Source organism: Molothrus ater, chromosome 5 (genome assembly GCF_012460135.2).
Source record: "Molothrus ater isolate BHLD 08-10-18 breed brown headed cowbird chromosome 5, BPBGC_Mater_1.1, whole genome shotgun sequence".
NCBI classification, from domain to species: Eukaryota; Metazoa; Chordata; class Aves; order Passeriformes; family Icteridae; genus Molothrus; species Molothrus ater.
This window is the reverse complement of record NC_050482.2, coordinates 13,329,322-13,341,951: the sequence shown is the minus strand read 5'-3', so window position 1 is coordinate 13,341,951 and position 12,630 is coordinate 13,329,322. Positions and strand designations below refer to the sequence as shown.

The window sequence follows — 12,630 nt, the reverse complement described above, 5'->3', positions numbered from 1 at the left end:
TTGGGAAAAAATGGAGGTTTCAGTGGTTGTTAATGATATCATGACTTTGTTGTGATATTCCTAACTGGACTTAAATAATAATTCTTTCTGCCATAAGGCATGAGAATGTTGCTTGTCTAGGGATTGTATGCTTTTTTAGATGCAGAGCTGCTTGGGCTTCCTGGAAGCACATTTGAAGCAGTAATCTCTCCAATTCAGTTTCCAGCAGCTAAGAATTAATTTTAAATCCATGTGAGAGTGGGAGTTGAATTTGTCTATATAATATCATTGTTTTGTTAAAAGGTTCTGGATAGAGCAGAACAGCTGAGGGAAATGGAAGCAAACATCCTGCCAGCATTTCTTAGGCTTCAAGAGTTGGTGAGTGTCTGGAAAGAAATTATTGTATGTGTCCTGCTTGTTGAAAGTAACTGAACATGTGGTACCTGTACATCCAGGCTCACAGATCAAGATAAATGATTCTTTAGATGAGAAAAGTTGAAAAATTAAGCCTCACTCCCCAAAACAGTGGTCAAAAATAGAAACCAAACTAGAATTTAAACATTGGGAGATTTTTATTAGACCCTTTTTTTTTTCTTTAGTTGTGGTTAATGGTATCTTATCTACAATGTCTGATGTGTAGAATCTTTGGAGGCTCCTGTCAGATATATAGCTGTCTTTTCTAGGTTATTTGTCTTTTTAAAAATGAGATTTTCAGGAGACTACCAGCTGTTTAATTTGGCTGGAGCTGCACAGCTCAGCAGCTGTGAATGTGCTTTGACTTGCTAGAGAGTTTTCTCACACTTCTCCTGGAATTGTGCCTCAGTAAGTTTCTGATTGGAGTAAACCCACAGTGTGCTTTCCTTTCTTGCTTCTGAGGCATCAAAGCTTTTGCCTTGAAATAAGCAAAAATGGTACATTCCCTGAAAAGAAACTGAAGACAAAACCCTAAGTTGCTGGTACTTTGAAATATATGAACATGTAAATAGCTGAAATTCTGCTTGTTATCTCAAAGCTTTTGTGTGGTGCTCTTAATCTTCTGGTCACATTGATTTCTCTACTGAATGAAGACTGATTCACAGCTGTGTTCTTAATCCTCACAGCTGGTGCATTTTCTGTCTTTTTGTCCGTTCTGCCCATGTTCTGGACTAGGCTGCTCCTGAAGCAGAAACAACCTGTTCTGCAGGGAAGGGAGGAAAACTTGGGTCTATAATTGCTGTTCAGGGACCAAAACCCCATAGACTAAGATTTATATATGCCAGAGGAACACTCCCAGATTCAAAACTAACCTCCAAACAAGTTTGTCTTGAATGCTGATATTCAGTTGCTAAAATTCTGGATTCTGGACTGAAGCTTTCTAAAACATTTGTGCAACCAGTGTTGCAGAGCAATGTTGTAGGAGCAAAACTCTTGCATCTCTTCATTTCCTGGAGTAAAAGGAGACCAGGAACACCTCTAGTAGTAGTGAAGGATATCATGGGACTGGCAGGTCACTGCTGAAGAATAGGTCATGGATGCTTGATTTCTCTGAGGACTGTGGTGACAAGTATTGAAGTTCTTCATACTGGATGATCAGTCAGGAAGTGAGCTGAATGTATCTTAGCACTTCTGTCAGCTGAAACATTAGGAGTTCTGGGAGAGGAAATCAGCTGAAAGAAATGCTGAAAGATAGTTGTTGAAAGTGAAGAAAATATTTATGTTCCATAAAAACAAAGAAGAAACAGTAAAGAATAAGGGTGGGTGCCACTTCACCAAGATGTGGAAAAGTAAGTAAAAAATGTTTTCACTGCATTTAAGGGAAACAGCATTTAAATGTCTTCCAAGTCATTCACAGCACTGTCAATATCAGTCAAGTTCCTTCCTTTTGTTTTGTGGAGGTGCCTTAATAGTTTTCAAATGTCTTTCTTGAATAGCCATATTTAAAAGCATCTTTTGTTAGGCAGAATTTTTAGTATGGTTGCAAAAACCTTGCAAAGGGGTAAAATGACACATCATCTTCACAGGTAGTTTTAGCTTCATATTAAGTAGCCAATATTTTGAAGGGTTACCAAAATAAAACAATATCATTTTTAATATGAAGCATTTTGTTACCTATTGATCAAAACATCCGATCTGAAGCAGGTATTTTGTCAATAAAAACTTAGTTACAAAGATGTATTATTATGAACAGCTCCATTGTTGTTAACTAGTAAAACAGTTGGGAGAGTAAACAGGTAATATTACATTTTTCATTTGGGATGTCTGTGTGTTTGTCTTTAAAGACCAGATTGCCTTTAAAATAAAGTACAAGATACCTTGGTTCCAGAGGCGCTGAGTTTTCTTTTTACTTTTTAACTTTTTCTGTTTGCTCTGAAGATCTGTGTTTAATTACTAAAGTAAAATGTTTTCTTAATTTTGGGGTGGAATCTAGTTGGTATTGTGCATCACCCCAGAAAGCTTACATGTCAGTGAAATGGCAGGGGTTGGAGAGAAATATCATATAATTATAAAGATTTGCAAATGTATGATCTGCTTGATTAGGCCAACTGAAGCTTTAATGCAAATTACTAGTATAGAAATAGACTGTAAATTTAATGATTTTGTGAAACAGAAAAGTCACAATAATAATTTTTTGATTGATGCTCTAACATGCACTGGATTTTTGTTATTTCTCTTCCTGTTGCTCTCTCATTTGGTTTTTCTTTCCCTGTGTAGACTGACAGAAATGTGACAGTGATTCTGCTCAGTGAAATAGTGTGGGAACTCTTCCGTCCAAACATTGGCTGCTTTGAGCCATTCACCATGTATTTTCCAGACTACAGCATAGGTAAATCTAATTTTTTAATCTGCTTTTCGGGGATTGTATAACACTCTGTCAAAGGACATTCAAAATTTTTTTCCAGGTTTATCAGTGCCTTTTACAGAACTCAGATAATGTAATAGCTACTGGAATATACAAGTCTGTATCACACAACCTGTAAAGGTCTTGTCTTTTTCCGCTTTCCAGAACATCTCCAAGTTATGTTTTGATTGCATTACATTTGCTGGTTCTTCAAATCAGTGTAGCTTTTGGTGGCTTTTGTTGGCGTATTTTTAGTGATGGTTACTGTTTGTTTTTCCACAAATGTGGTCCATTTATTAAGTTGGCTTGAAAACAGCAAAACTTATTTTTGTTTAAACAGGACATCTGCAGAAGATCTTGTCTCAGAATCATCCCCCAGAATATTCTGCAGATTTCTATGCTGCATATATCAATATTTTGCTTGGTGTCTTCTACATGGTCTGTAGGGACCTGAAGGAACTTCGGCATCTGGTGAGATGAGCTTCTTTAGAGTTGCTGTTTTGTTTTGTGATGCCTTTTGCCAAATGAAAGTCTAGATTTAGTGTTGAATATGGACCAAGGGAAAATTAGAGATTATAGAATGGTTTGGGTTGGAAGGGACTTTAAAGGTTAAGTTCTAATTCCCCTGCCATGGACAGGGACACCTTCTACTAGACCAGGTTGATCAAAGCCTCATCCAGCCTGGCCTTCAAAACTTCCAGGGCTGGGGCATCCACAGCTTCTCTGGCAGCCTGTTTCACTGTCTCACCACCTTCATAGTAAAAAAGTCTTTCTTATATCTGGTGTAAATTTGCCCTCCTGGGAATGTGTTAGCTTAAAATGTAGTTTCCTTTAAAATCCATAACAAAGGTTGCAATTGTTTTGTGGCTGTAAAGGGCTTCCAGTGTTGTGTATTTTTCTGGTAACAAATTGAAAGTATTTGGAAAAAGGCGTTTAACCACTTAATGTAATAATAAACAAACTTAACAGAAGATAATTAAGTTGCTTGATGGTGACCTTTGTATAAGCTTATTAACAATTACAAACATTATCTTAATCCAATTATTTAATTACCTGTACAAGGAAACTTTACAAGTTTGATGTTATCAGTGAAGAAATCAGTTCTCCAGAGATGATCTGAATGTTCTGTGTGTGTTTCCCTCAGGAACATACTGCTAAATTTCAGCTGAATTTACCTGTTGATATAAAACCCATACAGGTTTTATATGTAAATGAGATTGCTGGAGACAGAAATAGAAACCAGGGTCACAGTTCTTGCAGACATGTACATGAGTGGCTCTGCTTATGAGAATTTCATTAGGCTTAGATGCACTATTTGATTGTGCAACACTATGAAAATACTTATGTGATTGGACCCTAAATTCTTTGTGGTTGACAAGTCTCTTCCATAGGAGATAGTGACAGAGACATACAACTGAATGCAGGCTTCTGAACTCCTTAGTGTCTAATACAAACTCTAAATGTGTATGCTGTTATGATGTGTGATTATAAATAATACATTCTGGAATTTTATTAGATTTATATATGGAAGTTACACTTTGAGTTTTGTATATTAGCACAGCCATTTATGAAAGTGCAGTAGGACAGAAAGAGAATGAAATCTGAGGATTGGTATTTTACAAAATTCTGTTTGATTGATTTGAACATTTTAGAAGAAAGTCTAGATTATAGCGTTCTCAAAAATCTCTTAATCTTACTTTAGGCAAAAGGAGTTAATTTGCATATGCAATATGCTAGCATGTTTTTAAATAAATAATTTTTGAATAAAAAAATAATTTCTGCTTGTGTTTAAGTGTGCTGAACTTCTCCTGGAATGGAAAGTTTTATCTGAAAGTGAAGGGAGTAAGAAAAGTTCATTAAAACATTTTTATTGCATTTATAATGATAAATTATTATGTTAGTTAAAAAAAATGCAACCTCTGAGTATGAGAAACAGATCTTGCTGAGCTCAAAGCCATGTAACCTGTGATAGATTACTTCTGCTTGTATTTTATGGTACAGAAATTATGCCATTTGTGATAGTATAATGCTTGTAAGCAAGTGGCATAATTATTGACTTTGAAGGATTTGTTGACTTTGCATAGGAGTTAATTACCCTGCTAGTTATACTCTGTAGCTGGATCAGATAGACTGTACTTTAATGTGTTCCATTTCTGCTTTCTGTAGGCAGCGCTCAATTTTGCTAAATACTGTGAGCCAGTGGTCAGAGGGGAAGGTAAGGCTGTGTCTTTAATTTGAGAGGTGTGTGAGAGAGCAGGTGCTGTTCAGTGGGTTTTGGTGAAGTCTTTGCTCTGATCCTTGTGCTGTGGTGGCACAGTGGTGTCTCAGGTCACAACAGCAGTGCTCACTCCAGTTGCACCCAGTCATTAGCACTTGTTGCAGAAGCAGTACATGGTATTTGGTGGTGGTGTTTTAGGAAACAAAGGTGGAAATACCCTGAAAATTTTCCTGCTTCCTATTAATCCTTCTCCTCACTCAACCATCAGGACTTTGACAAAGTAATGGGATAAGTTATTTCTTTGTCAAGGCTAAGAGAAGAAAGAAACCAAGAGGAGAGGTTTTGTCAAACTGATAATCTTGAGATTATCTCAGAACGGTCACAGAGAAACAGCCTTGTGTGGCAGCATGTGCTTGCTGGATGGATGGTGATGGTGCATCATCCTAAAGCAGCACGTCAGAGTCAGGGTGTTAGACTGTGTTATGCCTGTGACTGTTCAGGTGTCAGGGATAAGTTGGAGTGTTGTATGAGTTAAATGTTTAACAGAGTTGATTCTGGCTTGCTGCAGCAAACGAACGCGACACTCGCAAACTCTGGAAAAATATTGAACCTCATTTGAAGAAGGCAATGCAGACTGTTTATCTCCGGGAAATATCCAGGTAATTTGGAGGGCACAGACTTGTTTGCTTTGTTGGAGTTGCTGTTTTTAACTACCTTCCTCTCACTGTGTTTCATGGCTAGTGTTTCTTTTTTGCTAGATGTAATCTTTTTTCTTTAATGTGCATTTCTTTCTTGCCATACACTGTTAGAAATAGCATATCTCAAGAGGAGATTTAAACAAAGTGGTATTTGTAGCATATTCAATAAGTAAAGCAGTGACAGCAGGTTTTGTTCTCCTTTACAGTGAGGCTGGAACCATTTTCTGTAATGTATGAAACTATCAAGCCTGGGAATCCATCACCAGAATATACAGGCACAGTTTAAAACACACTGCTGTGTGTGTTAGCTCACCAGATACTCACTGTATCAAGGATGTGTGCAAGCCTCAAAATTCTTGAGACATTACAGATTTTGTCTATCTTTTTTTCTTAGCTTTGTTTGATAGAGCCAGGTTTGTTTGCTGACTGTGCTTTCTGATCCCTTGTTTTCTTTTCCAAGGGCAATTTTTTTCTTACATGGAATTGCCACTTTTGACAGCATTAAAATCTGGTTTCCTATTAATGGCTGTTGTTGTTGGTATTGTTTTAGATTCCTTGTTTATTTTGTAAGCTGCCAGACTGCTAGAAAAAAGGATGGTGGTATTCATTCACAGTGCTAATAATTGGCTTAGGCTTAATGCTCTCTCCACCTTTAAGACGAGTGATTCTGGTGTTACACTATGTGAAGAGAGATCATTCAGTATTGCTTGGTTTCTTTATCTTGATAAAAACATACTGATTTTGTTCCTTTCCATGTCATTGAGGCTATAGAATATTCTGGTCACAACCTGAATGTGTAGTAGAAGTCTTTGCTAAAGTTCTAGAGATGTGATCATTCCTTCAAAAAGAGAATTGATTTTGCTTTTTTCAAGCTAGACTTCACTGTAGCATGCAGCATTTTACTGTTTGGCTCAAATATTTATTGATATTCAATATTGATCTTCATTACACAGTCTACTCGGGATCTTCCTGACTTTTTATATTGTGTAATTTCCTACTCTAATTAGGTTATAATAAAAGATTATGATACAAAATAGCTTGTGAATTGTTTCCAAATAAGTAATTTCCCTCTACAGTGTTCTTTGATTATAAATTTGAGCTTGACTTGATTTTTATTAGAGATTCTAGCTTTCTGTCTAACAGTTCTAGGACTTAAGTAAGTACTTGAGGAATTAAAATCACTATATGAGTTTTTCTGGCCACAGAACTGTGATTACTCTGTTTTTTTCTTGGCCATGTAATTTATAGTGCTAGAACTTTGCTTTCAGCTTCTGTGCTACCTGAACTGAAAGGAAAATTAACCTTTTTTCTGCCTGTAAAATAGACATTGGATAAAACCTTAACTCACTGATGAGTTGTTTTGTCATTCATTGTAATTTAAGTATAACCTGACCTCCCATTACACTCTTTTTGTAAGTTTTATGGCTTATGGCTGATAAACTCTGTTCATGAGGAACTTTAAAAAACAAGCCAAAACAGTTTCTTCAACAAACCTATCTTTTTGTAATCCCCTTGTGGTGTACAAAATGATCTAAAATATGAAATTGCTAGCAATGTCATTCCTTAAGGGAAGTTTTAAAGGGAATTTTTTTGCTATTGTTTAGGAAAACACCAAACTACTTGGGGGCATTTTTCACTGACAGAATAATCCATCTTGATGACTTCCATTGACTTCAGAATTACATTATGAAGTAATTATAGTGTTCTTCTCACAAACATAAAGAGCTAAACCGATTAAAAAGAATCAAAACTCTCAGTGTTTTTACTTTTTATGCAATTCTGCATTATTCTTGAAACTTGGAATGCTGTGGATGTTTGCATACTCATTGTAGTTGGATGGGAGGATATAGGTATTTTACAATTAGATCCCTTATGCCTTAATCTAACATTATTTTTGCCTTTTTAAAATCAAATACATAGTCTGTAGATTATTAAAATTTACGTGCGAGACAGTGAGACCATGTATTTTAAATTATTCTTTCACTAACTGTATCCTAGCCAGTGTCACAAAATTAGAATATACCAAGCAAGTAGCTTTCTCTAAAAGACTGTCAAATAATACATCTTTATGTACTTGCATTATCTGTCTTTCAGCTCACAGTGGGAGCGTTTGCAGCATGATGATGGAGAGCCTGGGCAATTGAAAGGTATCAAACACAGTAACTGTGCATGGGTGTGTAATGTGAAATGTGCTTTTTGGTTCCACTGGTCATTGCCACCTGAGAGCATGTGAATGAAACCACACAGACAAAGCTACCTGTTAGTATATTCACTTACAATTCAGGGTAATCATTGTTTTTTGAGAAGGTGTTCTACAAAGGAATATTTTTTTCCCTATCATATATATTGGGAGTAACCTTTCCTAATATCTTTTGCAGGTAAAGGCAGTCTTCTTTACATCAGTATTTCTTATGTCAGAATGGGTGAGGACTAGCCTGAACACCCTGCTGGTCAAATGTCTGTGTGCCAACTGGCAGAACTGTCCAAGTGGGGAGAAGAGAATGTTGTACCTGGTGTATTGCACTAAATTAGCACATTCCTAAACAAAACTCCTGTCCTGGTCCAGATTTGTTGCAAAGAAAAATGTCAGGAGTGCAAGTGTTCTTTCTCTATGTTCTTTCCTTGGACAAGTGGAGCTTTGTTGGTTTTATACTTTAGGCAGGCTGGAAAGTTGACTCAATATATTTGTCAGCCTTCATTTAACATTTAGGAAGGAATACTGAAATATTTTCCTGGTGATGTCAGTTGGTCATGGTCTTTTGACCAGTTTGTATTTAGGGAACATTTTTTATATTATTTGTCATGATGATTCCTTGAGATAAATCATCAGACTGTTTCCTATGTTTGGTTTATGATTGGTGAATTTTCAGCATTTTTGACCAAAGGAATTTGATTCAAAGTGTCCTTATTAAACTCTCTCCCAGATGATTGTGAAATGATTGTCAGTTTTGCACCTGACAACCTTATGAAGGGAGACTTCATTTTAAATGCATTTTCATAAGTGCGTGTAGAAGGCAAAAATTTCATGTTGTTAAAACAGCATTTGATAGCAACATGCTTAAGAATTTGTTCTAATAAATAAAATTCTAACTCTAATAAAGGTGTAGATGATCAAATAGTTCAGTATGTGCTGCAATATTGGCTTACCAGAAGAATGGAGAAAAACCAGATGTTTTTGTGTTAAACTAAATTGTCTGTCTGCAAGAGTTTATTTGGTGTTGCATGTTATAAATAGCTTGCAGTACAAGAGAATCTCTTAATTATAAGTGAAACTAAAACTGCTGTTCTTTTATGCTTACGTGAGAGGAAATCATTACTAGCAGACATTTGGGATGCTTTTCCCTATACTGTGGGCCCTGAATCATAACTTTTAAACATGTTTAATTCTTTAGTCTTTATTTGCTGATATTTGTGGATTAAAGCATAAGGATACAGGTGCTTCACAGAACAAGAAACTGTTGAAGTAAGGACTGTAAGCAGAGGGCACAAGAGAGACCCTTTAATGGTTTCTGGAATTAGCCAGCTGATGAAGGGTGGTTTGATGATCCTATTCTTATGCATAAACATGTAAAACAAGAGCAGTGGACTCTAAGGATAAAAATTACAAACTAAAAGTACTTTGAGTTCTCCTCAAAAAGAGAGGAAGCAGATATTCACTAGACTGTAGTTTTTGTGGATTTTAATATCTGTGTTTAATCTTAATTAAGTATACATGTATCCAAGGAGGCAGAGTCAACTGGTTGAAGTTTAAAATGTTTTAAACATTGTCTATAGGAAATTGAACAGTGGCTAAAAATCGTTGATCACAGATGAACTATTTATTGGAAGTGCAACACTGCTGCTTTCTTCACCATGCCAGCCTTGTTCCTGGACAAGCTGTTTGATGGTCTAGAGGATTCTAAAGGTTGAATCTTGAAAAGAATTGCGGTTGTATTTAAATGTATCCCTTCATCTGCCGTGTTTGCCAGGAAAGCTGCCTTAAATGAAAGTAGCCTGGAATTATTTATATCTTTTTTTCAGGAAGATTTATGAATCCCTGATGCTTCAAGTACAGTTGCTGAGAGTCTGAAAAGGTTGCAGAATGTTAGCTTTGTTTAGTTTTGTGCCATACTCCTTGGCCCTTCCCTGAGTTTGCATCTGTTATAATGGGGCTGAGAAATGCTTATTTAGTTATGGCACTAGAGCAGGAGAGAAGGAAAAGAAAATGAATGCAGGGAAGTTTAATTTGAAGTTTGTGGATGTTCAGGCTGGGGTTTGGTTAACTCATGAACTGTTTGTTTTATAGGACTTTCTGCACATACCCATGTGGAACTTCCTTATTACTCCAAATTTCTTCTAATAGCTGCTTACCTTGCCTCCTACAATCCTGTTAGGACAGATAAGAGATTCTTTCTTAAGGTAACAACATTCATGTCTTAGTACTGTTAACTGGATTCCTGCATACTGAATTTCATGGTTTAAAACACTTCAGCTATTTGTTTTGAGCTCTCTGTTTCTGTGTGCGCTTCATTTGATTTGATGAGCAGCTTTGCTGTAGAACATACACTGTGATTGGTAATGATGACTGAGTGATTTAAATGTCTAATAAATCCAAATTCTTCATGTCAAATTATGCATAAAGCTGTTATAGCACGAGCACTGTGCTTTGCTTTTCTAAGTTGATACAGCTTTGTTTTGACAAGATTTTAGTGGAGTGACCACAGTGTTCTTAGTTATAAGCTACACTTAAATTTCCGGAGTAAGGTACAAACCAAAACTGCCTTGGCCTTTAATGAGATAAAATGACTTAGAGCACTGTTAGGTTTTTTATAGAGTTCTAAGTTTTTTGGAACAGAAACATACAAGCAGTTGCTTTTGCAGGAGGTGTGGTTACATTAGCTGGTATCTGTTGTGTTGAAATGGTGGTAATGCATGTTTTAGGATGAGTGTGTTAATTGTTACTACCAGCTTCTGGGCTAAACATAATTTTCTGTTAGTTTTTGCCATGTACATGTTGATGGGTTTTTTTCTTCTTTTTTTCCTTCTTTTTTCCTGTGAGCTGAGTTGTGGTCTTAGTGCAGACAGGTGCTGTGGTGCCATTGGTTGTTGTTGTATGTCTCTTCCTGACCCAGGCTCTTCAAGCTCCTCAAGCCTGCCTCATTGCATCATTTTTAGTTCTTTGACAAAATGTAGGTGGGAAGACAGGTATCAGAAAAGTGATCAGGCAGTTGGGCTTTCTATGCATTTTACCAACTATTACAGTATGTATTGATATATGCATGTGTGTATAAATATATGGCATTCAGGATGGATGGGTGTAAGCAATTAAAGAAAATGAGGGCAAGACAAATTTGTAAAAATATTGCTCCCTCTTCAAAAGAAAATTCATAGATAGACATTTTGAGAAATTACTGCAGTTTATAGTGATGAAATGCTAATATATTTTCAGTTTAAACTCTGGTATGATCTTACTGAAAGCTGTAGGTGTTTCACCCTTCTATTGAGTCCTTTCCTGAGTGAAGGGTTACTTGTAGTAAGTGTGGATAGGCAAATTTCTTAATGGGCAAGCCTTGTTCTTTGCACTTGGCTGGAGCATTTTCTTTGTTAGTGATGTTTTTGCTGAAGAAATGTTTCTACACAGAAACAGGAGAGCATGCAAGAGTCAAGTCTGTAGAGCACGTACCAAAAAGTGCCACATCTTCCTTGTGTTCTCTGAACAACCTTTTAAACTTAGGTTTGTTCCTTCCTCCTTTGTAGTATCTCTGCATGAGTTTCCACTCTTGCACATGAACTGTATTAAAGTTTTGTACAATAAACATGAATTTCTAAGGTTTTTGAAGCAGGGGTCAGGAAGGTATTTCTATCAGTGCTATCAGGTATTTTTTTCCAAGAACTGTGAAGCAGGTGTCACCATTTTTCCTGTATGTCATACGCATCAGTTAGCCCTTCATCAGGTCTAAAATTGAACTACAGAAATAGCTGGATCTCAAAGCCCAACAAAACCAACACTTTTGAGGGGGTTTCAAGCTTAGTATTTTTATGACTGATGTGAACAGTGGAAATAGAATATGATTTTTATCAGGTTTGTAATGAGATTCAGAATAGGTGACAGAAAAGTAAATCTTCTGGAGTGATTTAACTAAGGACTAAAAGAAGCAAAATGAATGCAAACAAAAGGATGGTCATTGAGTTGCTCATCTGCACTACACTACAGATGCTAAGCTATACTACAGCTAAAATAAAATCACAGTTTGGGGCAGCCTGGAGTGCTAACAGCCCAACAGAGTGGGGAAGTGATAGTTGGCACCACTGCTTTGGTTATGTGAAAATTCAAGAGCTTTGCAGTAGATGGAGAGAAAATAGAAAAATACAAAGCTGATTTGCAAGTCTTTAAAACAAGAAAGAAATCAGAGTATGTATATAGGAAGTCTTTATAGAAAACAGCATTAAAAGCTAATTGAAAATTAGCTCTGAATTACATGGTATTTTGTGCTTGAACAGGAATAGGATACCATATATACCATGTGGAGATCCCAGCATAACCTGTAAAATGCATCAAAGCAGTTTGTTGTGGTCCATCCAAAGCATTCTGCATAACCTGAGGCTTGATCACTCTCCTCTCTAAAAGGTCATGGCTAGCACTGCAGTCATTTTTTCAAAGGCATGATAAAATGATTGCTTTGCTGTCTCTAATTGTGTTTGATATGTATTAGCTGAATTAGCTATTTGTTTTAATCAGACAAATCATGTGAATTGAACCTAAGCCCTGTCTGCTGTTTAGCTCTGCAGAAGTCAGTCAAGAAAAGCCACGTTTACTAAGATAATTTTGACATGGCTGAATATTGAGGGCCACAAGTACAAGATTTTAAATATTTAAATGAAAAAATAATTCCTTTATTTGAGTTTTTTTCCCTGATTCACTGAGCATGACTATAAGG

The 12,630-nt window shown here is 36.3% G+C and overlaps 1 protein-coding gene across 1 annotated transcript in view; it reads left to right on the top strand.

The window, feature by feature from the left end:
- ORC5 (origin recognition complex subunit 5) overlaps positions 1-12,630 on the top strand; it is a 65,416-nt gene that overhangs the window by 10,460 nt on the left and 42,326 nt on the right. Inside the window, exons 5-11 of the mRNA XM_036401318.1 lie at positions 283-357; positions 2,671-2,782; positions 3,138-3,268; positions 4,964-5,012; positions 5,584-5,674; positions 7,808-7,860; positions 9,999-10,111. Coding sequence (XP_036257211.1) covers positions 283-357; positions 2,671-2,782; positions 3,138-3,268; positions 4,964-5,012; positions 5,584-5,674; positions 7,808-7,860; positions 9,999-10,111 — 624 coding nt within the window. The remainder of the gene's footprint in view (positions 1-282; positions 358-2,670; positions 2,783-3,137; positions 3,269-4,963; positions 5,013-5,583; positions 5,675-7,807; positions 7,861-9,998; positions 10,112-12,630) is intronic.